A 25,211-nucleotide genomic window follows, 5' to 3' on the forward strand; every position below is an offset into this window, starting at 1 on the left:
ATGATAAAATGACTGAAGAAACAACGGTTCAGTCTTCCAAGAATATCAGTTTATTAAGCAGTATATGCCAGTTGTCTAACGAAGTGGGACCAGACCTACTCAGCTTAGGTCTGGACCCTGAATACAGGAGGAGAGAGACTTTATGCATTAAAAACGATTAATCAAGTAAGAAAATAATACAATATTAGGTAATCTGATTTCTAATTAGATGAAATATTAGGGATTTTCCAAGTTGGGAAGGGGAGAATGAGCAGGTGCAATTCCCTGGATTCAGAGAGGTGTTCTACTTCTCCCCAAGTGTCTATGAACAATTAAAGAAACATGGAAACAATAACTGATTGGTCAGTATAGGTACAGTAAGACATATGGGTTACGTGAGACATAAAATTGTGAGAAAACCCTTTGCATCAGTCTTTGGATCTGCCCAGCTTTCTGGTCAGCATAACATAGGTCTTTAAAGGTCTTTAGACGGCAGACAGAGGTAGCCAAACAGGCCTAGGCTCAAACAATGCAATAAGGTTTCCTCATAGGACAGAATTTGAACTGGACCCATAACTGAATAGAAAAGAAGCTGAGCTAGCTCCAAAATTGAGTCATAAGGTAGAGTCAGTGTGGTTTTACTCAGTTACCACACTTTTACCGCTGGCATTTACCCGATGCCTTCAATTCCGTCACTATTGACCCAGAATCTCTGAAGAGCTATGGACCATGTAGAAGGAAAATATCGTGGCTCTAGTGACCTTTATCTATTCAGTGATATTAAAGTTTCATTATTTGACATGCTGTTTTGAGAGGCAGTTACATTTTAAGAGGTTGGGGGAGAGAGATAATTACATATTTAATTTTATAAAAAATTAGTTTTTTTAATGACTTAACTTAATTTGCTAATTTGAATTGATACATTTACTTCGGGGGCTTTTTTTTTTTAGGGTTCAGATGATTGCTTGGTAAAGATATGGTCTACACATAATGGCAGATTGTTGGCCACATTAAGAGGCCATTCTGCAGAAATTTCTGATATGGCTGTGAACTATGAAAATACTATGATTGCTGCAGGAAGTTGTGATAAAATAATTAGAGTGTGGTGCTTGAGAACTTGTGCCCCAGTTGCTGTGCTTCAGGGACACACTGGCTCAATTACATCTTTGCAGGTAAAATTGAATGTCTTTGTTTTTGTATTATGTCTGTTTCCGCATGAGCATAGTAGTTGAATGTGATGCTTTTATAATCCAGCAGGGATGTGAAAGTATGTGCTCTGTTAGGGCAGGGGCTCTTTCTTTTTTTTATGTTTGTATTCCCAGCACATAGCTCAGTGCATGGCACATAGTAGAGATTAATTAAATGCTTGTTGAATGAATAAATTTTCATATGTGTGTATATTAAATTGAATTTGTTTTTTACTTATTTATATACATTTATTGTACATAAATTTATTCATTTTAAATTTTATTATACATACACACATATAATAAAATTAAAATTGAATAAATGTATAAATAAAATTAAAAAGAAAATTAATAGATAAAAGTCAGGTGAATGGTTAAATGTTTTTTCTGTTTTGTCACCCACCCCCTTTTAGTTCAGTAAGCATTTTTTAAGTTTTCTCATTACTTTAAGAATTTAAATCTTTCTGAAAATTGGGAGTTTTATTATTGAGGAAATTAACTCATGATTGAGAAGGGTGGCACAGGATGGGTAACCAAATACCTTATGTAGAGTTGACACATAAGAAATTATGCCCGGGTTTTATTGAGGTATATTTCAGTGCTTTGAGGTCAATCAAGTCTGATCCTATTTCAAAAGTAATATTTTTTTTCTACTTTAAATCTTCTGGATTTGAAAAAGTTGTTGGAAAACTTCCTCAAAAAACTTTGACACACAATTGATTAGATTGGTGTCAATGATTAAATGTTTTTTAACCCTAAGTCTGGAAGGGGTCATGATAGTGGTGTTTATTGGATCCATGGCAGGTGGTATGGAATTGTGGAAAGAAGAGAACAGGAGTCAGAGGAGCCTGTTTCCAAATCAGGGCTCTGCCGCTTCTTACCTATGAGACTTTAAACAAGTCTATTAATGTGTCTATAAGATGAGGGGACTGGCATAGACTCTTACTATTCTAAATCCTGGTGACTCTGACAATTTGAATTATTTTTCAGACATTTTCTTTGGAAGGTTCACATTTTATTTTCTAAAGTGACCAAGATAGATTTTCCTCTAAAGAAGTATAGAGTTTATTCCTATTTTTTGTAGGAAAGAATTATGCTTTTAAATGACAGAAATCATTTTCATTTAAGTCAAAGAATATTAGTAAAATGTTTTTGCTTGCTCTCAGGGAGTACCACTTTAATCACTGAAAAGTTTATACTTTTGGGGGAGGAGCACATCTTTGAAGGCTCTTGCATTTATATTTTAATCCCAATTCTCACTTCCCATGATGTCTACCTTGTCAATTGACACATATGCATGGTGGTATGATAAGAGTTTAAAATTCAATGAGTCAGCAATTGTTTAAGTACCTAATGTGGCAATGTGCCAGGGGTACATAGACAATAACGAATTAGTACCTTTCCTCAAGTAGCTCATATTGTCCTGTGTGGATACAAAGAATGTAAGTAGAGAAGTAAGTCAAGCTATTTATAAAATTAATTCAATCTTGAGACCTCCAAAGACTGAGTTCACACAGACTGAGACCATTTTGGGGGCCTTTACCTCAAAGAAATCATTATTTTTCTTTGGCTCATCCACCCTATTTTGAGTATTCTAGGGAAGTTTCTAATTGGCCCCATGATATAGCTTATGTCTAGCTTTCTCCAGATACTGGTCACAGGTCCCATAATTCCTGTATAGGTTGGCGCCAGATACGTTTTATTTCACTTTCACTGAAACACTAGATTTAGAGGACTCACACCTGAGTTAATGCTAAAATATATCAGGCACTCAAATTAGCTTTTTCTGAAGGGAACTGAAATTGTTGCCAGTGGGTTACAATTTAGTGAAATCTCTCTCTCCCAAAGAGTTGGGTTATATACAGTCACTTTCTGTTTTAGACTCTTCTAGAAGTAAACATACTTTAGGAGCTGCTGAAACAAGAATCCCCTTCCCATCAGACCTGCAGATATCCAAGTAACTTTTTTGCTTTGCTCTCCCAAGTAGGACACCACACAGAGACTATATAGGTGATCCTTTTCTTTCTCTAATGCTTTACTAATCAAGGAAGATCCTGTTTAGGGGCTGTGTAGATGATCCTGATCCTCTTTTTTTTCATCCAAAAATGTATGCTGCATCCTGGTATCCTCTTTTCTCAAGAGAAGGTCAATCCTGAAACTCTAACTTTGAAGCTGTCCAATTTGGGGGTACCCGTGAAACAACTCACAGAGCTGATGCTAACCTGGAAAACTCCCTTTACCTACTAAGAGACTAAATTATTGAAGAATATGCTAACTCCATTTATTGTCCTAGGGAGGTCATAATCCTTTAACTTTGAATCGGAAGATTTGAGTTTAGGAACAGTGTCCTTTAATTCCACTGTAAAGTGGTATGCAAGCACAGGTGCAAACCATGTGTTTCTACCGTAAGTTTCTATTGTCTGCTCCTGAAGTGAGAAGGAAGATTCTTGCCCTTAGTCTTCTATTGTCATTTCTCTCTGTAAGAAATGGGCATCATAAGAAGGACAAGGAAAAGAGCAAGTTAAGAGAGGACTGGACTTAACAATTTACTTCTGTAGACAGTGGGGATCAGTGGCTGTTTCTCAGCCTTTCATGAGGAGGAAGTCCAATTCTCTGGAGTCCAATGATCATGACTCCAATGGCATTCTCACATTTATATAGTTAGAGATTTAAGTGAATTTGGAGGCCATCTATTCTAATTTCTTCATATTCCAAATGAAGAACTTCCATGCTAGAATTGAATGCCCTGTCATTTGATGAAAATGTACCTTCAGTTGCCTACAAATCCTGTAGTTGCTTATGTTCTTCATTTTTATCATTACTACCCTTCCTACCTTTATGTAAATCCAAAGTAATTTTACAAAAGAGAGACATTTAGGAAATGCCTTTTGAAGAAGCCCTCATTTAGCATTTATGGATGAAAATTAAAGTAGAATAGCAAACAGAGGAGAAGTTGAAAAAATCTGTGAAGCTCATACTTTGACTCTAACATTATAGTTTCAGATGTGTCCACAGACTAGGTAGAAATGGTGAGAGAACAAAGATGGGGAAAGTACCTCAATTAGACCATATGTGCATAAATAAGAACTATGCTGGACGTGACAGTTTTGAGAGTATTAAGCAATTGATTAATAAGATCCTATGATCATAGAGTTAGACCTCGAAGGGACCTCGGGCCATTTAGTCCAACCCCCTCATTTAACAGATGAGGGAAACTGAGGTGTGTGTAGGAAGAGAAGGAAATGACCTCCTCACAGTTATACGTATTCTACATTTCAGAGGTGGGTTTAGCCCCTCGTCCTCTCGCTATTGCATCACCCTTCTTTACCCTGTAACTTTTTCAAGAAGGAAAGACCCCAAAGGAATTGAAAAAATTCTTGGATTTTATATAAACTGAAAAAGAAAGACAACCAAGGGAAAACAATGATTATATTGGTCTATATGCCTATTTTTTCATTAGTTCAAAATATCTGAGACTCATCGGCACATGCATTGGAAATGTTTGTTTAGGGTATTGATTGTTATTGTTCAATTGTGTTCAACTCTTTCTGACCCCATGGTGCATAGCACATTAATACTGACCATGGAGGTTTTCTTGGCAAAGATGCTGGAGTATCTTTATACACTCCAGTGTATTAAGGCAGACAGATTAACTGATTTGCCTAGGATCACAACGACTAGTGAATGTCTGAGGCCGAATTTGAACTCAGGTTTTCCTGACTGTAGGTTCAGTGCTCTAGCCATTGAGCCACCTAGCAGCCTAGGGTCTAGGGAACAGTCAGTTTCTATAATAGGACTCAAGAAATCTTTGCCATCATGCAGTTGACTGAAAGACACAAAGAATATGGGATACAACTGTACTTATTATTCAACTATAAAAAACCATTTAACCAGTAAGCTCCTTGAGTACAAGGCTTGTTTCACTTTTTTTCTTTATATCACTAGCACCTAGCATAGTGCTGGCACATCATAGCCACTTAACAAATACTTATTTCCTCTCAGCTGCTCTGCTTGGTTTTGATTCCATGAACATCATCTCTCCCCCAAGATAAGTTTTTTACTTCATGTCTAATCATCATCGTGATTGATTCAGTTTTAATACTAAGTACCTCAGCACCCTCAATTGCCTCTTCTCCCCACACTTCTCTTTATAGTGGGTTCAGAGTTTTTCTGCTTACTCTTCATTTACTGTCAACTACTCTGCTTGATTTTGACTCCACAAACAACATGCCCCTGTGCTGGGTACCAGTAACTTCTGATGGTACCACCTTCCCCTGCATACTCTTTTCAGCTTCCTTTTGTGTTTTGTCTTTTCCCATTACATTGTAAGCTTCATGAAGAGACAGAGATTGTCCTTATTTGTATGCCTGTACTTAGCACAATGCCTGGCACATATTAGATGCTTAATTAATGTTTATTGACCATTAATTAGTTAAATTAGTAAAACAATATTACACCTTAAAGGCTTAATTCCATTGGTGTTCCAGCCACACGTCAAAATCATTCCAGATTCTTTGAAAGCTATGAGCAAAGAGAACTTTATTCAGTGAGCCTCTGACCTGTGCTTGCCAAATGTTCTTCAGTGTCGATGGAGGAGATCCAGGAACAGAGTCCAACCTGAAAAGGAATTTCCTGTGTGTGGTGCTCCTTTTTGCAAGTGACATTTTGTTGGTTCCAGCATAGTGAGAACATCTGCAAAGTGTCTTAGATCTATAACCATTCAAAAGAGTTTGGCTTTACCATCCGTCCACCTTTAAAAAAGAAAAAAACTTAAGTGATGGAAGAATGTTTGTTGCCTATATTATGATACGGTTTTCTGGACAACCTATAGAGGCTGTCATGTATCTAGAACAGATAGTTCAAATGGTCCATAATTAAACAGAGAGATGAAAACTGACTGGATTGCTTTCAGAAAATTGCAAAACTCCCTTAATAATTCCAACCTTTTCCCAGAAACAAAACCCATCATCTTAATACTTGTATTCTCCTGCTATTGTTATATGGCTGTGAGACATGGAATTCAACAGTGTTTGAAGAGTTAAAAGTAAGTGTCACATAATAAAGTGTAGAAGCATATCATAGGTTATGAGCAAGCTATAGCATATACCAAATAAGCAACTTCACAGAAGAACAGGAGCAGAGGATGTCATCAGGGAAATTATGGTAGAAAAAGAAGATGACTTAGTCCAGAGTTCAGGACAAGGTGTACTTTCTGAGAGCTTCTTTGGTTCTAGGAGAAAACAAAGAAGCCTTCTAACATGTTGGGTGGACACCCTGTGGCAAATCTGTGGCAGGACATGGACAACAGTTATACAAAGTAGGATGGCCTACATAGGTTGTGATTGGCATCATTTGAGAGAACATCCAAATCAATGAGAGCACAGATTCATGTGAATATTTGTTCATTAGTATGCATTGCTACCAGCTGAATATTTTAAAACATTGCCTTCAACTTATTCTGCTTTTCAAGAGTATGATAACTTTTTATTGCCTAATGCATCAGGTTCAAACTCCTCTGCCTAGTTTTCAACGTCTTCCAAAATGTGGCCTATTCTCTCTTCAAGCTTATTTCTAACTATTTTCCAATATAAACCTTCCCTTCATTCTAGTCAGGCAGGTTTCATTACTATCTCTACCACACTAATTTCTAGTTTTTACCTGTTCAGTCCTTTGTATTTGTATTGCTCTCCTCCCTTTCTTCCTTTTATTCATAGCTTATTTTTCCTGTAAGCCCCAGCTGAAATCTCTTCTGTCCTGTGGAATTTTCTTTCCATCCCACATTAACTTTTTCTCTTTTTTGTACCCAGTGTCTAGGCTGCACAATTGGCATTTTATTATCTTATCGTTTTTATAAGTATTTAACCTTTCCAATTAGATTATAAACTCTACATAGTTAAAGTGTCATATATTATTGTACTTTGGCATTCTCTTATGTTTACCATAATTCCAGTCCTGAAGTAGACACTCAATATTCAATTTGGTGTTTTATAGGTATCAGAGACACAATTCTGGTGCATATTACTGATAGCAAGTATTTCAGTTTCATGCCCGAATAAAAGAACAAGGATACAATCCGCTAAGTCAGTGCCCAATCTTTTGTTCTTATCTTTTCTGCTGCAGACAGCAGAAGCTCACTATGTTGTATAAGATTAGTTTGTGGGGGAATTTGTAAAAAAGATTAGCATAACAGGAAAGCTTGAGGTTGTGTGTGTTTTTCTAGGTAGTGGTCATTACATTTTGAATTTTATCTGTATTTGGGTTTTGCTTTATTTTTAAGCGTCCTTTCAACAATATTTGACTTTTTTGTTGATTGGTATTAAAGCTTCAATTCTTCCAACATTTATTAAGCACTTGCTGTATTCAAGGCAGTGTGTATGGTAGGCATTAGGGCTACAAAGATAAAAACTCTTAAGAGCTTATTTCCTTGTGGAATTTCATTTGAGTTCAGCTTTGAAAAGTTAATCTGTCTTCCAAAATAAGTTATAATGAAGTTGCTGCTTTCTTTTTTTTTTTTCCGAGTAATGAAGTTATAGAAACTGAATGCGTGTGTTGTTGTCTATTTTAGTTTAGTCCAAAGGCTAATGGCTCTGAGAGATACATGGTGTCTACCGGTGCGGATGGGACAGTTTGCTTTTGGCAGTGGGACTTAAATTCCATGAAATTCAGGTTTGTGCCTTAGTTAAAAGATGACTATACATCAATTTTTTCCTCATTAATATTGCCACAAGAAGCAAGATAGAGTGCTGGACTTGATGTTTAGAAATCTCAAATTCAAATCCTGCCTCAGACACTAAGAGTTGTGACTGTGGACACGTTAGTAGAAGCCCTTCAGTTTCCTCATCTATAAAATGAGGGAATTGGATTTGATGGCCTGTAAGATCCTTTCCAGCACTAAATCTATGGTCTGATGATTCCATGATATTGTCCTAATTGATTGGAGATAGTTGTAAGTGGGACCGTATGGGTGCCCTTCTATTAATTCCAAAATTCTAAAATTTCAGTTTTGTCCTTTCATACACTGCCTATACCAAATTAAATGGCCTTTTCTGTAGACTTAATGTTAGGAAACTTTGTTGGCACATACAATTGTATTGTTTTAGAAGGAAATACTTTTAGAGCCCATTTTTATTTAAGCATATTAAAGTTATGATAGTAAATATCAGTGTGCTAATTTAATTTTTTAACATTTTTATTTTTTAAAAGTAATCGTCCTTTGAAATTCACTGAAAAACCTAGACCAGGGGTTCAAATGCTTTGTTCGTCTTTTAGTGTTGGTAAGGTAACTTATTTTAATATACTTTTTTGTTAACTTACATTAATGACTTTTAATTTTTAACCTATTTATTGAATGCCCTTAGTGTGCTAGACTGTGTGATATTGTGATATATGCCTGTGTATTTAATTTCTGCTTAAAACTCTTCCCTTCTTTTTTTTCCTTTGTGCCGTAATAGTGGCATCATAGCTGATGGAGGAATGAGAAAGATTAGCTTGTTTTCTTCTCTACTGCCAAAAAAATGAGGCTGGGGCAACCCAGAAGGGAAATGCTCCATAGTTACGTAGTATTAATTAAATGACATATTATGTCAAAGTTAGGTTTCATTTGACTGTGACCTTTTACTTGAAACTGTTTGTGATGAGCTACATAATTTTTTTTGGTAATATAATTTGTTCCCTTCCACACCAAAAATTATTTGAGTAGTCTTGTTCTATTTCTTCATACTAAAGATTGTGTTTGATTAACTGTTAGCTTCTTAGGACAGCTTGAAGAAACCTTGAATTTTTTTTTCTATGTAAGTTTTTTTTTTAATAGTAGTCTGGAACTTCAAACAACTAGTCAGAATGTGTGCTTAGCTTAAACACAAACTAAAATTTAGACAGGTGGCTCCTGTCTGTAGAAGTTAGTCTTTTTGCTCCACAATTTCAAAGAAGGAACCTATGCAATTATCACCAAAAATTATAGAATAATTGATAAGGATGGTAAATATTTTCAGATCCTACTAACTTTCTTAGTTTGTAGTACGTGATTGATTTTTTTAAATGCTAGCAATTAAAAATTTTAAGAAATTCTATTTGTTTGAAAGTGGATCTGTCTGAGAAAGTTTTGTGAGTTTTAGAAAAATTCTCGATAAGAATTTGATGTGGGAGTTTTTGTAATGCATATTAATAAGTATTACTAAAACTTAATGTATTTCAGTGTTTTATGATTTTGATTTTCAGGTGGCATGTTCTTAGCAACAGGTAGTACTGATCATGTAATCAGAATGTATTTTTTGGGCTTCGAAATGCCTGAAAAAATAGCAGAACTCGAAAGTCACACTGTAAGTACTATTTGTGTTTTTAAATTATATGCATTTATTTAGAATTAGTAAGTGTTCAGATTTTTGCTCATATGGCTATAGAGCTGCTGTTCATTACACATCATTTTGAGATTCTAAGCATTGAGGTAGTAGAAACATTAAGGTAACTTTTCCATTGAAGTTCAATTTTTGGAATAAGTTATACTTTCACTTTTGAAAGTCTTAGATTATTATTTTAGCTAATTGTAAATGTCCTTTATAGGCCGTTATTAAACATTGGTGTGTGAGTTTGATCCATTTGTTGTAGGTACTTAATGTCATGCTTTCTCTAGATCAACTGTAGTTAGTAAAGGGAAAACTCACTTGCCTGTATTTTGTGATTCTTGCTTCTACTCTTTATTATTGTAACTAAGAGGCAGAATTCTTATAGATACTAAGTCACAAAAGTGGAAGAGATTCTTGAGTTTTCAAATATTCATCTTACATTGGATTATTTTGGAAGTCAAATGAGGAAAATACACATTTGAATGAAAAGTTGAATAATCTGAATACTTTTTCTTTTTGTAGGATAAAGTCGATAGCATCCAGTTTTCTAACAATGGTGATCGGTATGTTTTTTAAAAAAAATTAAACTTTCAACTAGATATTTATTTGCATATGTGTGTGTGTGTACACACGTGCACATTATGTGTACTATATTTATAAATATAATAAATCTAGGCTAGCCATCATGGAATTTGCTTAATTTATTAATTTATTCTAGTCTCTTTGTCTTTGACTAAAAATTAAGTTCTTCTAAGATCTTACATACTTTTGTGTCTTCTCATCTACTTTCTTCCTCTACTCTACTCCTTTCTGTATCCTATTGGCTCCTATCAGCAATCTTAATGATGGGCTCATTTACATTTGTAGTCACATTTCTTATGTTTCAAATATTTATAGGCTTATTTATTTTAATAGTTGTATTTTCTTAGTATCTAGACTTTTGGGACATCCTGTATTTGTTTTTTCCCAGTTAGTATTTGCATTTTTCTGCAAATTTATCTTGAGCTTTTAACATATATCTTGACTTTAAATTTTATTTAATTTTTTATGCCATAATTTCTCCAAGGAATTGTGTTTTCCTCTCACTGGGACTTACTTAACCTTTTTTTAAAGATGAAGAAAATGAGCTTCCCTAGTTAGGCCATAGTATGAAATGAATCCATTGACACAAGACCTACATATTTATGTGAGAGCTGTTGCTTCTGTTGTGTTCCCTAGATCTGATAATATATGCTTTTTTTTAAACCCTTAATTTTCTCTATATTGAGTTTTCATATTCACTATTTGAGTTTGTAGTTGTCTTCACAGGACTAGTTAAATCTTAGTATATCACTATTTTTGCCCAAATGAGCATCATAAAGAGAGATGAACTATAACCAAGTTAATTAATTCTAATTAGAAAATTTGAGGTAAAGGTAGAATAACTTCACATTCTGAGGAGATATAACATCCCACCTGAACTAAGTTGTAATTCTTTTATTAATAGAATGTTTCTTTCCACAACAAAGAACATCTGAGTTAACATCATTAACACCGCATTATAGTATTTATGTTTTCATTAAATGAATAAGAAATGTGTCGTGCTAAGTAGTGGAGGGAAACAATGGATCTTGCCCTCAAGGATTATAAAATCTAGTAGGGGCAATAAGACATTATGCAATTATAATACCTTCTCCATTATGGAAGCCGGTGCTACACCTATGTGTGGGCTTTGTGTTACAGGTTAATAAGTGAAGTTGTGGGACCTTTGTGGGATAAGAATCTACCCACCTGAATTTGGGGGAGGTTTACCTGTTAAGATAGACAACAAATACTTTTCCACACATCACCAGCAAGCTATAGGAGGGATTAAATATATATATAAATAGAGTTATGAACTTCATTTTCAGTTTTTTTGGAGTAAGAAAGAAGCCTATCACCTTTAATATACTTTGTTTATATTCATGTTTTCCTTAGAACTTAATCCATGATTATGGGTACCACCATCAGTTGAGCCAGATATAACAATTAGTTTGGGTTAATTAGGAAAGATTTCAGGAGAAAATATCACTTAAGATAATCCTTGAAAGATTAGTAAGATTTTTTACAAGTGACAATGGAGAACAAGGTTTTTGAGTCATAGGAAATTGTGTAAATTAAGGTATGGCAGTGGAAAAGCTTAAGACTTATTTGGGGAACACTGAATAATCCAGTTTGGTTGTGTAGCACAGAGAATGTGAAGGTGAAATAGATAGGAAGGGTATATTGGAGCCAGCTAATAGTGCAAAGCCAATGTAAGATATTTATCTATAAAAAGGTAGCCAATAGGAAGCCATTAGAGATTTAAAGGTGGAGGGACAAAAACAGACCTGTGTATTTTGAAGACTAGAGATAGAGAGAACAGTTAGTAGACTGTTAACATTTGGCACTGGCAGTGATGAGGAAGAAATGGATGAGAAGCAGTGCATGGAGATGGTATAAACAGTATCTGTTGACTAGATGTTTAGAAAGGATAGAGATGAGTCAAAGGTTTCTCTGAAGTTAAGAGCACAGGTAATAGAATACATATGGGATAGCAGTTGAATCAGGGAGAAGAGCAATTTAATGGGAAAGATGAGTTTACTTTTAGATATACTGAGTTTTTTTAGGTGAGAGTGAGGTGAGAAATTACATAGAGTGCTTGAAGAATGCCATAGTGCTTTATGTGTGTCAGGTGGTGTTGTCATTACACCAAATAGTTTAAAACGGTAGTCTAAAGTTCAGATCTGTAGTCATCTACATAGAAGTGATACTTGAAGCTCTGGAAATAAATGAGATCATTAAAATAGAGGTTAAAAAAAAAAAAAGAAGAGAGCCACATTGGGGAATGCCTGTTACAATGGTAGAAAAAGAAAAGGTTATAAACCTTTATATGAAAGAAGAATAGTAGCTTGAAGAAATATTAGGTTTAAGAGAAGATTCTCCCCACTTCAACCCATTCAGCCACTAAAGTGATTTTCCTAAAGCACAGATCTGATTATATCACTCTTCTACTCAATGAACTCCAGTGACTCCTTGCCTTCAGGATCAAATACAAAATGCTGTTTTTGGCATTTGAACCCTTTCATTATAAGCCCTAACCCTCTTCTGCCTTTCTAGTCTTCTTATACTTGACTTATTTCCATTTACTCTTCGATCCAGTAGCACTGGTGTCCTGGCTGTTCCACAAAGGAGACACTCCATCTCTAGACTCCGGGCATTTTCTCTGGCAGTCTCCCATGCCTAGAATGGTTTCCCTCCTCAGCTTGCTTTCTGACTTCTGGTTTCCTTTAAGCCCCTACTAAAATCCCATCTTCTTTTATAGGAAGCCTTTCCCAAACCCTCTTAATTCCAGTACTTTCCCTCTGTCAGTTATTTCCTGTTTCCTCTATATAGCTTGCTTATTGTCTCCCCCATTAGATTGTGGGCTTCTTGAGGGTAGGGGCTGTCTTTTAACACAGTGCCTGACATGGAGTAGATGCTTACAATGTTTATTGATTGATTGATTTTAAGTTAAGGGAGGCAGAAAGGAAGGAATACTTATCAAGGGAGAGAGATAACATTTAGAAGAGACTTATTGAGTGATGGTAATATAAGTAGGGGTGAGAGGTTATCTGGATAGGAGAGTTAACTTCTGTTCACTGAGGAAAATTATAAGTACAGTTAGGAAATTGAAGAGAAATGAACAGTCACTGTTGGTAATCCATGCATGCAAAGCACTGTGCTAAGTACTAAGTATACAAAGAAAAATAAGACAGTCCTTATTCTCATTGTAATGGGGAAAATAACACATGTGGAAGGTTTTAGCTACCAATCAGGTAGAAAGGCCCATGTTCTTAGCAGATGCTGATGCTTCTTATTTAATGTCATTACACTGATAAAAAATCACATCATTTTTTTATGTTGAACCATTTGAGAGTGCCAAGGACTTTGGTGGCAAGAACTTTCTTTTTCAGATCTTCAGGTTTTGGCTTTAGCTGGAGCTGTTGCCAGGCTATATCTCCACTGGGGTGGCCACCTAGAATAATGGTCGAAGGCACTGCCACTCCCATGGCTCTTGGTTCCAGGATCTCGGTCTATCTCTAGCAGAATCTGAAAGAAGATGTTAGTCAGGCTGATGGTAGTGGTCTGTCTTACTGGCATATGCTGCCTCTTATTTCTCCCTCTGGGTGGTTTTCTGTTTTGGCTAGAAATGACAGCAAATAAAAAGATTGCTGAATTTTAGCTTAGGTTGTGTTGCATAAATCTATGATTAATAAGCTTCATGAGGTGTTTGTGAATATATCTAGCAGCAGTTGGCAGCCTAGAACATAGATAGGAGGCTGGGGATTACCTAGTGTTGGGAATTAGCTGGGTAATAATAGTAGAAAGAAAAAAAGAGTGAGGGATTTTATGGTAATCTTATTGAAAATGGTTAATTTGGATAGGCTGGATACGAGGAGATAAGTAAAGATGGGTAATTAGCATGGAATCGTTATACAACTGATTCTTAGAGTAGGAAGGGACTCAGGGCGTTTAGTCCAGCTTGTACGTAAATGATGAATAGTTTCCCAGACACGCAGTCAGTGCTGCCTTTTCTTGAAGACTTCTAGTAAGGAAGAACATGCTGTCTTTCTTTCTATTTTTAGATGGCTCTAACTCTTGTGAAGTTTTTCCTTACGTCGAGCCTAGGCGCCTTTTTGCAACTTCTACTCATGTTACTTGTCTACTTTTCTACATTACAACCTTTCAGACACTTGGAGACAGTTGTCTTATCTTTTCATCTCCAGGCTACACATCCCCAGTTAAAGATCAGTTGATCCTTATGTGATGTGATCTTTATTCTGCCTTTCATCATTGTTGTCCTCCTCTGGATGTTCTTTATTTTATCAGTGTCTTTGCTAATGTGGCACTCAGAACTGAGTATAGTAGTATGATCGCCTCCCCTAGTCCTCTTAATGTAAAAAGTTTCATTAGTTGTTTTTTTTTAATCGCTATACCATGTGGTTTATTCATATTGAGTGTGTAGTTTGCTAAAACAGAACAGAAAAACTGGGGATCTTTTGCAGTTGAACCATTATGTAGCATTCTCCTTCATTTTGTACATAGGACCTTGATTTTTTGAACATATGAGACATTACATTTGTCCTTGATAAGTTAAGTTTTACCTTATTAGGTTCAGCTCAAGTTTTGCCAAAGTCCAGGTAAACTATATCAGTAATATTCCTGTGATCTACCAAGAAGCCATGTTAACTGAAAGCAGTAATGATCACTGCTTTCCTTTCCAAATGTTACCAAACCATCCCTTTAATAATATATTATAGAATTTTGCAAAAAAGATAAGTATTCGTATTCCAATTTTACAAATGAGGAGGTGAGATTCAGAGGAGAACATAACCTATTCTTGGTGCTGGCTCTTTGTTATTACTACTTTTTTATTTTGAGCTTAATATCAGCAAACATTTCAATAAACAAAGAACAGAAAAGGGTTGCATATGATACTGAAATAGGTGCAGTAGTACATACCTATTATTGTAGCTACCAGAGAAGCTAGCAGACCTTTTGAGCTCAGAAGGAATTATCTGGAAAAGAATATGCATAATATTGGGAATTCACACTGAATCAGCCATCAATATGATGAACCCCTGGTAGCCCAGGAAGCCACCAGGAAGGAGAAAGGAAAGAAAAGAAACAAAGCATAAACTTGGATACAGGTTTTTTAAGTGTATATTAAACTTAAAACAGTAATAATAAAATTGTCCTACTTCTGTTACCATTTATAAAAACTTCTTTTGCCAACTTCTATGCATTTTAAAAATATTTTATTGATGCTTTTTTCCATCATTTTTATTACCCACCAGTTCAAGCTCTCCCCCCCCAGAAGCCTCCTTTATACCCAATAAATTTAATCAAGCAAAAAGAAATCATTAGCTATGTACATATAGTTCTATATACAACCATTCATCACCTCTAAGGTAAGATGTGGGAAGTATGTTTCATCATCAGTCTCCAGCAACCATGATTGTTCACTTCTTTGATCAGAGTTTGAAGTATTTCAAAGTTATTTTCCTTTACATTATTATGGTCATCATAGAAATTAATTGTCCTCTGGTCCTGCTTAATAATTTGTAACAAGTCTTCCCAGATTTCTTTGGCTCTTTTGTAATTTTTTATGTAATAATATTCCATTACATTTCCTATACCAAAAATTATTCAGCCATGACCTAATTGTTGTCTCCAATTCTTTGATACAACAAAAAATAGATCTTAGTTTTGCAGTTATCATTGATGTTTGCTACTTCTTTATTAACATATTCTAAAAAAAAAATTTTCAGGAACCAAAGTCAAGCTCACTAGACTATAATTTGCAGGCTTTTATAGAAATTGGGTTGTTTACACTTCAATTTCGTAGCCCTTTCCCCGTTTTCCATTTTAAGGAACAGTGACAATAGTTAAAAGATCATAGTCTCCAGTTCTTTTAGTATTCTTTCTTTAACCTTTTCTGTTTCTTTTGAATAAGGCTTTCTCTTTCAGCCATTTCTAATCATCAGCCTCATTCCATCAAATATCACTAATATTTGATGATGTCAAATTAATCTAATTGCATTAATATCACCAGGTCACCATATTTGTTATTCTTATTTTGTTCATTTACATATAGAGTCTGAGAATCTGGATAGTATTTTGGGTCTTCTCTTGGATTTTGTCTCTGATAATTTCTTGCTGTCTTTGTTGCTATACTTAGGCAGCTAAGTGGTACAGTGACTAAAGCACCAGGCCTGGAGTTAGGAAGACCTGAGTTCAAATGTGACCTCAAACTCTTACTAGATGTCTGACTCTGGGCAAGTCACTTAACCTCTGTTTGCCTCCAGGGTTATGAGGATCAAATGAGATAATAATTGTAAATAAGCACTTAGCGCAGTGGCTGGCACACAGTAAGCAGCATATAAATATTAGCTGTTATAGCTACTGTCTGTAATAGTTACTGCCTTACATAGGCAGTTTCCTCCCTTCTTTTTGCTTTTTGAAGCCCTTTGGTTAGATCTGCAAGATCAGAGAAGTATATTTTTGCCAGCCTTCATTAGTTACATCCTCCTTTGTTGAGGATCATATTAAACCAAGGTCCAGAAATCCAAATCTCTATTGTCAGACAAAATCTTCTCAACTATTTATTTACCTTGACTTTGGTTACTAGCAGCGTTGAAAACACTGCCTTTACTCTTTAGTTCTTCAGATTTTTAGCTGAGACATGATAATTTTTATTAATATTGTCAAAATTTCTTCTGGCAGTGTCATTTGTGCCCACAAAAAGCACCAGGAATATGCAGTAACCAATTTTGACAAGATTTAGGAGGTTCTTCATTACACTTTGGAAACGTTCTCCAGGAACTTAGCAGATCTTGATGTTTGTGTATGTTAAGAGTGTGAGGAGCTGAACATAACATAGATTTTCATGAAAATAAAGATTTGGGAGTTGGAGATCTAAATTAAGGAATTCAGGAGTTTGAGACAAGGATAAAACTAGTGTTGTGAAGTGGTAGAATGGAGCATCAATTCTGTAGTCAGATGACTTGGGGTCAAAATTCTACCCCTGATGATTAATACTTATATGATGTTGGGCAGATCACTTAATTTATCAGAGCTTCATTTTTTCTAATCTGTAAAATGAGATGGCTTCTTGGTAGAACAGAAAAACTGGGGATCTTTTTCTGTTGAACCATTATGTAGCAGTCTCCTTCATTTTGTACATAGGATCTTGAGGCAGAAAACTGTTTTAGGGAGATGGCTGGATCCAGGTTGGAGCAAAGGTGATATTGTATAGCATAAATTTTATTTATAAAATTTCAAAAATTTTATTTAAATATTTTGTTTCGACTTTGTTTAATATGGTATTGTTTCAGCACTTCCTAACAAATACCAAACAGTCTTCCTCTGAAAAAGTATATTCTCCAAAGAACAGTTGATATATTGATTACCAATGAAAAGGATGTGTATGTGTGTATTTTAACTTTGAAAATATGGTATAACATTGACCATTGAATTTTATCAGTTTTGTTTGCTCTGTATTGACTAGGTTTACAATGTGTATATACACATTGCGTATATTCTTTTGGTTCTACTTTCTTTGCTCTGCCTAATATTATGCACATCTTTCCATGTTTTCTGAAACTTTTTTTTTATCTTTGTTACTCCTTTAAGGAGCAATGACATTTTTACATTCATGTTCCATAATTTGTACAGCTATTCTCCTATCCTTGTTGTGTTTATTTTAGTTTTAGCTTTTTGTTTTCTCAAATAGTACTATTATGAGTATTAATTTACATGTGAGTGTGGGTCTTGCTGTCTGTTAGTAACTTCCTTAGAGAGTAGGTCTAGCAGTTTAATGTCTTAGTCAGGTATGAACAATTTGATTTAGAAACTTTTCTGGCAAAATTCTAAATTGTTCTCCAGAATGGCTGAAACATTCATAGCTCTATCAATAATGAGGTAGATTGTGGCCACTTGAATTTTAAAGGAGTAGTGGTTGAGTAGCAATACAGCTTTTTATTTTTGGTGAGGTTTAATGCAATTTTGCTCTCAAATTTAGGGGAAAAAAAGATTCTTGAGATATGGTGTAAGGAAGGAAGGTAGACACAGGTAATGTGGTATAGCTTAAAGAGTATTATTTGGAAACCTAGAATATAGTTTCAAGCTCCAGCTGTGCTAGATATTGGAAAATCACTGTCTCCCTAGCCTTGGTTTTTTGTTTTGTTTTTTTTTTTACCTGTAAAGTGAGGGAGTGAAGTGGGTGATTTCTGACGAGATCTGAAACATGATTAATGCTTCTTTTCTGCTTGATTGGAGTATTCTAATCCCTGGCCCCTTACTATTGCTTCTTTACTATTTGTGGGATGTTGGTCAAGACTTCATCTCCTATGGCTCATTATGTTAAATGGGAGAGTGGACCTTCCAGCTCTAAATCTATCTTTCTATGATCTTCAGTGTAATGAAAATTTACTCTCAAATGTGTGGGTGTAATACCTTTCTTAATATTTATTTTTAGCTTCTTAAGTGGTAGCAGAGATGGAACAGCAAGAATTTGGAAATTTGAGCAGCCGGAATGGAAGAGTATTTTACTGGATATGGCAACAAGATTGTCATGGTAAGTTGGGGTGACTTATTGATTAGATAAGGGAAATGGTTGGTTTATAGAGATTAGGAATCTGTGTTTTGTTTAAAGGGGTTGCTAGGGTACTTTCTTTGTAGGCTAAGTTTTATTTAATTATTATGTTCATAAATTTGCTGAATAACAGTGATGAATTGTAATCAGAATTGGGTGTGATAATAAAAGAAATGTGTTTTGTTTTGTTTTTTCCATATTTTTTAGGATCTATGATCTCACCCATTCTGGAATTTCCTCTATGAGGAGATTGCAGAGTTGCCCTGCATTTTCACCCTCTGATTGTTGTCCATATACTTCCAAAGATCTTCCAAAGAGGCTATGTGTTGCTGTACTAAGTCAAATGCCTCTCTATCATTCTCTTGCTCTCGTAATCAGCAAGCAGTAAACAGTAGGATTTTGTATTCTTTGTATGTATGAGTCAATTGTGTGAGTCTAAAGACATGGGAATATTGGTTATGAAAGACTTTTTTTGGTTTGTATTTTATTGATTTCTTGATCTGTGGCAAGTCTTTTAACCTCACTGGACCTAAGAGGAGCCAAGAGGTGTGTTAATCCCAAGTTCAGTTGCCTTTTAGTGTTATTTTCATTCACATTTTTTTAGTCATTGTATATATTATTCCATTTTTTATCTTTGCAGGTGTTAGTTCAAGTCTTCCCATGTAAAAGTTTTTCTAAATATCTGTCATTTTTAGTGTCATCAAAATATTCCATTACATTTCCATACCATAATTTGTTCATCTCCCAATTGATGGACCTATTTCTGGTTTTTACCACAAACAATTTCTTCTGTAAATAGTTTGGTATATATGGAAGTATTTGCTGTAGTTTTTTTGTTCAGAAATACTCTTGATATAGGTCAGTAAAGGTCATTCTCATAAAGATAAGAAATTAGACATGTGAACCAGTAGTGACTGGCCTTTTGGGAGTAGTAGTATCCATGAGTTTTGTCCGTTCTTTTGTCCTGGGATATCTTCTAAAAGGTTTCCTCAGTGCTTTTAAGATTGTATCACGTCAAGTACTGGTTTTCATGGTTTTTACTTAATTTGTTCAGTTGTTTTTCCTGATGTAAGTCTTAAACATGAAGTGGCTTAAGTGCCTGAGATTTTGACTGAGATTTTTGGGTCCAAATGTAGTAGTTCCTTTGTCACTCACTGATGAAGAAAACCGAACATTATGGAAATGATACATTTGTTCCATATAATTTGTTATCCTCTGGCAGTTAATCTATAAATGATTGTGGAATGATATAGCTCAGTTGAGTGTTGATTCAGTCATTCTTCAGATTTGTTGTCACTTTGCCTGTGTTATAAATGATACTATTCTTAATCTTCTGACTTGCTCTATAGTGAGTGAGTGTGTGTGTGCGTGCGGGCACACGCACATGGGGAGGATGGGGGAAGGGAGAGGGAGGATAAATAGGAAACAGTTCACAAAAGGAAGCCACTAGAATTAAGAAGGGTTGGGAAGGGCTTCCTGTAAAAGATGAAATTTTAGTTGGTTCACTTGTCTAATTTCTTTATGAGAATGACCTATACTGAGTATCAAGAATATTTCTAAACAAAGAAAGCCAGGGAATCCAGTAGGTGGAGATGACAAGGGAGACCATTCCAGGCATGGGGCCGGGGGACAGACAGAAAATGCCTGGAGGCTACAGATGGAGTGTCTTGTTCATGGAACAGCCAGAAAGCCAATGTGTCTGGATTGAAGAGTATGTGGCAGGGAGTAAGATGTGAGAGACTGGAAAAGTAAGAGGAACCTAGATTATTGGGGCTTTGAATGACAAAGGATTTTGTTTTTGATCCGGGAGATAATAGGTTTTGCTTTTGGACACATTAATGAAGCCATTTCTGCCAACTCCTTTGCCTTTTTGAGGAAAACCTTTGAACCATCCTTATATTCAGCTGAAACTTCCTTATTTATTTTAAGGCTATCCATATTAATGTGGTTTGGTTCATCTGTTATTAAGCATTATTTTGTCATTGCACAAATCTTAATATTCAATTTAGATCAGACATTTATTAATTGCCTACTACGTACCAGGCACTGTGTTAGGCATTAGAGGTTCAAAGACAAAAAGTGAAGATATTCCTTCTTGCATTCTACAGGGAGTGTGGGAAGTAACATATACAAATTGTTTATGGTTTCCCAGACCTGTGATTTCAGTGGAGTGGGAAACTCCTAGTCAGGGAATTCTCTATATTAATGTAGATAAGCAAATGTTTTTCAGTTTCTTAAATTAGAGAGTGAATTGTGCTAGACATAGATATCCAAGTAAATTGAAATTAAATTTTTGAGAGGAGCTATTATCAACAAAGATGAATCAGAAGGCAGCAGTTGAAACAATGGAGGTAGAAATTCCAAGAATGAGAAGTGAGGAAAGAAAACATTTCAGGATTGGGAGGCTAGGATAGCCTGTGCAAACGGGTTGGAAGTGAGAGATAGAATGTGATGCTCAGGTGACAGCAAGGAGATCAATTTATGTGGAATATGGAGTGTGGGAGGGCAGTAACATGAAGTACGTTTGGAAAGTTAAGTTGACGCCACTAGGTTGGAACTAGATTTTGAAGGGCTTTGCATACAGAGGAGTTCATATGTGTTCTTAGAAGCAATAGGAAGTCACTGAAACTTTTTGGGCAGGGAAGTGACAGGGTTATGCCTGAGCTTGAGGGATATCAATTTGGCAGCTTTGTGGAGGTGAAAAGGCCATTTGAGGTCTTGGAGTAGTAGACTGTAGAATTAGTTTTGCCATGAGGTGATGAAAACCTGATATAAGGTAGTAAAATTCACATGAGAAACTAGATAAAGATAGAATTCACAATACCTGGCAATTGATTTTATATGTAGGGCGAGAAAGACTGAAGAGTTGAAGATGGCTTTGAGAGTCTTCTTGAACTTTCAGTAGCATTTGACATTGTTGATTCCCTTCTCCCTATGAATACTTTCCTCTCTAGGTTTTTGTTTGTTTTGACTCCTCGTTCTGTTCTAACCTGTCTTAAATGCATCGTCACTAGTTCATAATTCATGTCATGGCCATTAACTGTGGGTGTCTTCGAAGATACTGTCCTCAGCCCTCTTCTCTTTTCTCTCTGTATTTTGTCATTTGGTAATTTTCTTTGGCTCCCACTTCAGTTATCATCTTCATGCCAGTCTTTCCCAGATCTACAAATCTAGCCCTAGTCTTTCTCCTAAGCTCTACTCTTACATTAACACCTACCTTTTGGACATCTGTACATATAGTTATGTGTGTTAAATTCAGCAAGTCCTAAACAGAACTCTTTGTTTACCTTCAAGCATCTCCTTTACCCAAGTTCCCTTTTACTGTTGAAAGGAAAACAGGCCTCCCATCATCCTCATCCTACATACATATCTAAGCTATTGCCAAATCTTGTCATTTCTGTCTTTACAAAGTATCTGATACATGCCCCCTTCTCTGTAGTTACTCAACTAACACCTTGATTCAGGCCTTTATCACCATTACTCTGGACAATTCCATTTGGCTGTTTGGCAGCGCAGTGAATGGAGCCAGGAAGACCCAAGTTTGAATATTGCCTCAGACACTAGTTACGTAACCCTGGGCAAGTCAGTTAAGCTATATGCTTCAGTTTTCTGGTCAGTAAAATGTGGATAATAATAGCACCTACTTCACAGGATTATTGTAAGGATGATAATGAGATAACATATAAATGCTTTGCAAACCTTAAAGCACCACATGCTATTTGTCTGAAACTTATTCACTGACTGGTCATTAAAGCACGTTCTTTTCTGTGAAGCTTCTGAGCTTGAGATGTAATAGTAGCATCTCACCATAATTTCGCTAATAACTAGACACCTTTAAACTGTGGGGTCAAAGGCACAAGTAATTTTTCCCAAAAAATTTAGACTTTCCCAGCAATTCATAGTTCCATCAACAATATGGCTATCTTTGAAACATCCCCTGTCCATTCCCCTCACTCTATGTCCTCCCCAGCATCTTACTTTAAAGCAGCCCACCCTTTCCAATGTTCTTTCTTGGAATGGCTTTTGGGTAACTGATATACATGCTGTCATCTTATACCTTTTCCTTTCTCAGTACTTCCTTCTTCTTGCATTCCCTGAGACCTGGCTTTCTCCTGATGACAGTTTCCCTAGCCACCTTTTCCAACACTAGCTGCACCTTCACACACCCCTCTCCCCTTGTCCCCCCACATCACTGGTTGTGGTAGAGTTGGAGTATTGCTTGCTCCTCAACTTCCAGGCTCTGACTCTCACCATCACTCAGTAACCTCTTCTCTTTTCGGGTTCATTCAGTCTATATCATCCAGTCAAGATTCTGGTAGCTGTTTATTTATGAACCTCCAGGATACTCTCAGTGAACTCATGAGTTCCATTCCTGGCTCATAGTCTTTCTCTCTTCCCCAACTACTATAGTGATGCTCCTTCAGTCACTTCCCATTTTCCCTTTGCTCAGTTTCCTCATTTCCCATGACCTATTCCACCTCACCTCAGCTACACACAGAGTTGGGGTTTTTTTACCTTTACCTTTTTTACCTTGCTTTCACTCACAAATGTGTTCCGCATGTTTGTGAGCTCTGAAATTCCTTTCTTTGGTCACAATCTGTTGTCATTCCACCTCTCCCACTGCTTTGCAAGCTCTATCCCTGTTCTTGGTTCTCATCATGACCTCCAGTCTCTCCCTCTCTCACTTCTTCCCCAGGCCATCATAAATACACTGCCTACAGTCTCTTGCCTTCCTCTTTGCCTATCTTAACTCTTTGGTGAAGCTTTTCAGCTTAACTCTTGCCCTGCCACGTGTAAGCCTTGCCATTCACTGCCCTTGTCCCTACTCACTCATGCTGAATGAAGAAACCATGCTGCTTGGATCCATTACAACTTTCTGTTACATAATCTCAACTTACTGTAGTAAGGTAATCCTTTTATACCTTCCGAACCAATTCATGATTCTTCTACTCACTAGAGCAATTTCTCTCATCCTTTTCATTCCTCCTCATTCGTCCCGTGGCTCTTTTTCCACCCATCTTCTCAGCTAAGAACCTTGCCTCATATTTCACTGAAAAATTGTGGCCATTTACCAAGCTGTCTCTTCTCTCCTCCTCATCTCCCATCACTTAGATACTTTCTGCTACTGTTTCCATCAATCCTGGTTCACTTAAAGAGATGGCCTTTCTCCTTACAAAGGCTAAGCCCTCTATATTCACAGGTAATGCCATTTTCATCTTTCCTAGCACGATTTCCCCTCTCCCCCCAATCCCTTTATCCTAATATCTTATTAATCTTTAATCTGTCCCTGTCTGTCGGCTGCTTCCATACTGCCTACAAACACACCCACTTCTACCCCATCTTCAAAAAACCCTCACTTTTTTGTTGTTGTTGTTGTTTTAGGCAGTTGGGGTTAAGTGACTTGCCCAGGGTCACACAGCTAGTACGTGTCAAGTGTTTGGTCTGAGGCCAGATTTGAACTCAGGTCCTCCTAACTTCAGGGCTGGCACTCTATCCACTGCGCCACCTAGCTGCCCCTAAAAGCCCTCACTTTTAATCCCTAAATTGATCATCTCTCTTCTCTTTTGTGGCTACTTGTCACTGTCTCGCCTTTCTTTCCTGTCTCTTAACTCTCTGAAGTCTGGCTTCTGAGCTCATCATTTGTTCTTCAGCTGTTCTCTCCAAAGTTACCACTAATACATATTAAGCCCAATCTGAAGTTCTTTTCTTAATCCTTATCCTTCCTGACCTTTCTGCACAGCCTTTAACACTGTTGATAACCCTCTTCTCTTTGATACTTTCTTCTCTAGGTTTTTGTAACGTTCATTCTTTTGCTTCCTACCAGACTGCTATCTTCATCCAGTTCATACCCACTAACTGGGATGTAGCCACAGGGCTCTATCCTGAGCTTTCTTCTCTTTTCCTCCTATACTGCTTCCCTTGGTGATCTCATAAGCTGTCATGGATTCAGTTATCATTTTTATGCTGGTGATTCTCAGATTTATTTATCCAGCCCTAACTATCTGATGGCCTCCAGATCTGCATATCCAATTGTCTATTCACCATGTAAAACTGGCTGCCTTGTAAACATCTTTTTAGCTTGTATAAAATTGAACCCTATCTTTCCTCCAATATTTCCCTCTTCCAAATTTCTGTATTACTGTGGAGGGGACCATCTTCTTTTTCAGTCACCTAGGCTTGTCTTTGTCTTCTCTACTTGATCATCTTCCATATTTAATCATTTGTTAAGTCCTGCCCACTTCTTTCTTAAACTTCAGCCACCTTGGTTGTGGCTCTCATGGACTTTGTCAGTAGCCTACTGATTTGATTCACTGTTTCAAATCTCTGTCCCTTGTATGCTGCTGTCAGTTTATTTTCTGAAATTCTGGTGTGACCATGTCATGCTTTTTTCCAGTGGCTCCTTTTTGCCTCTGGGATCAAATAGATAATCCTCTCTTTTGTCTTTTAAAGCCCTCCATACCCTCATCACTTCGTACCTTTCTAGTCTTCATACAGTCTCAGTTAAAATCTCATTTTCAGCATGAAGCCTTTCCCTGATCTTTATTTTAATACCTTTCCTATGAGATT

General features: G+C 36.3%; 1 protein-coding gene across 4 annotated transcripts in view; it reads left to right on the plus strand.

Moving 5' to 3' along the window:
• Positions 1-25,211, plus strand: part of BRWD1 (bromodomain and WD repeat domain containing 1) — a 170,796-nt gene that overhangs the window by 37,714 nt on the left and 107,871 nt on the right. For all 4 annotated transcript variants that reach the window (XM_020973839.2, XM_020973838.2, XM_078146491.1 and 1 more), the window contains 6 exons: positions 930-1,151; positions 7,732-7,832; positions 8,370-8,440; positions 9,384-9,484; positions 10,031-10,071; positions 18,528-18,626. In XM_020973839.2, the coding sequence (XP_020829498.1) occupies positions 930-1,151; positions 7,732-7,832; positions 8,370-8,440; positions 9,384-9,484; positions 10,031-10,071; positions 18,528-18,626 (635 nt within the window). The remainder of the gene's footprint in view (positions 1-929; positions 1,152-7,731; positions 7,833-8,369; positions 8,441-9,383; positions 9,485-10,030; positions 10,072-18,527; positions 18,627-25,211) is intronic.

The sequence above is a fragment of the Phascolarctos cinereus genome, unplaced genomic scaffold, assembly GCF_003287225.1.
Source record: "Phascolarctos cinereus isolate Bilbo 61053 unplaced genomic scaffold, phaCin_HiC Scaffold_726;HRSCAF=1367, whole genome shotgun sequence".
NCBI lineage: Eukaryota > Metazoa > Chordata > Mammalia > Diprotodontia > Phascolarctidae > Phascolarctos > Phascolarctos cinereus.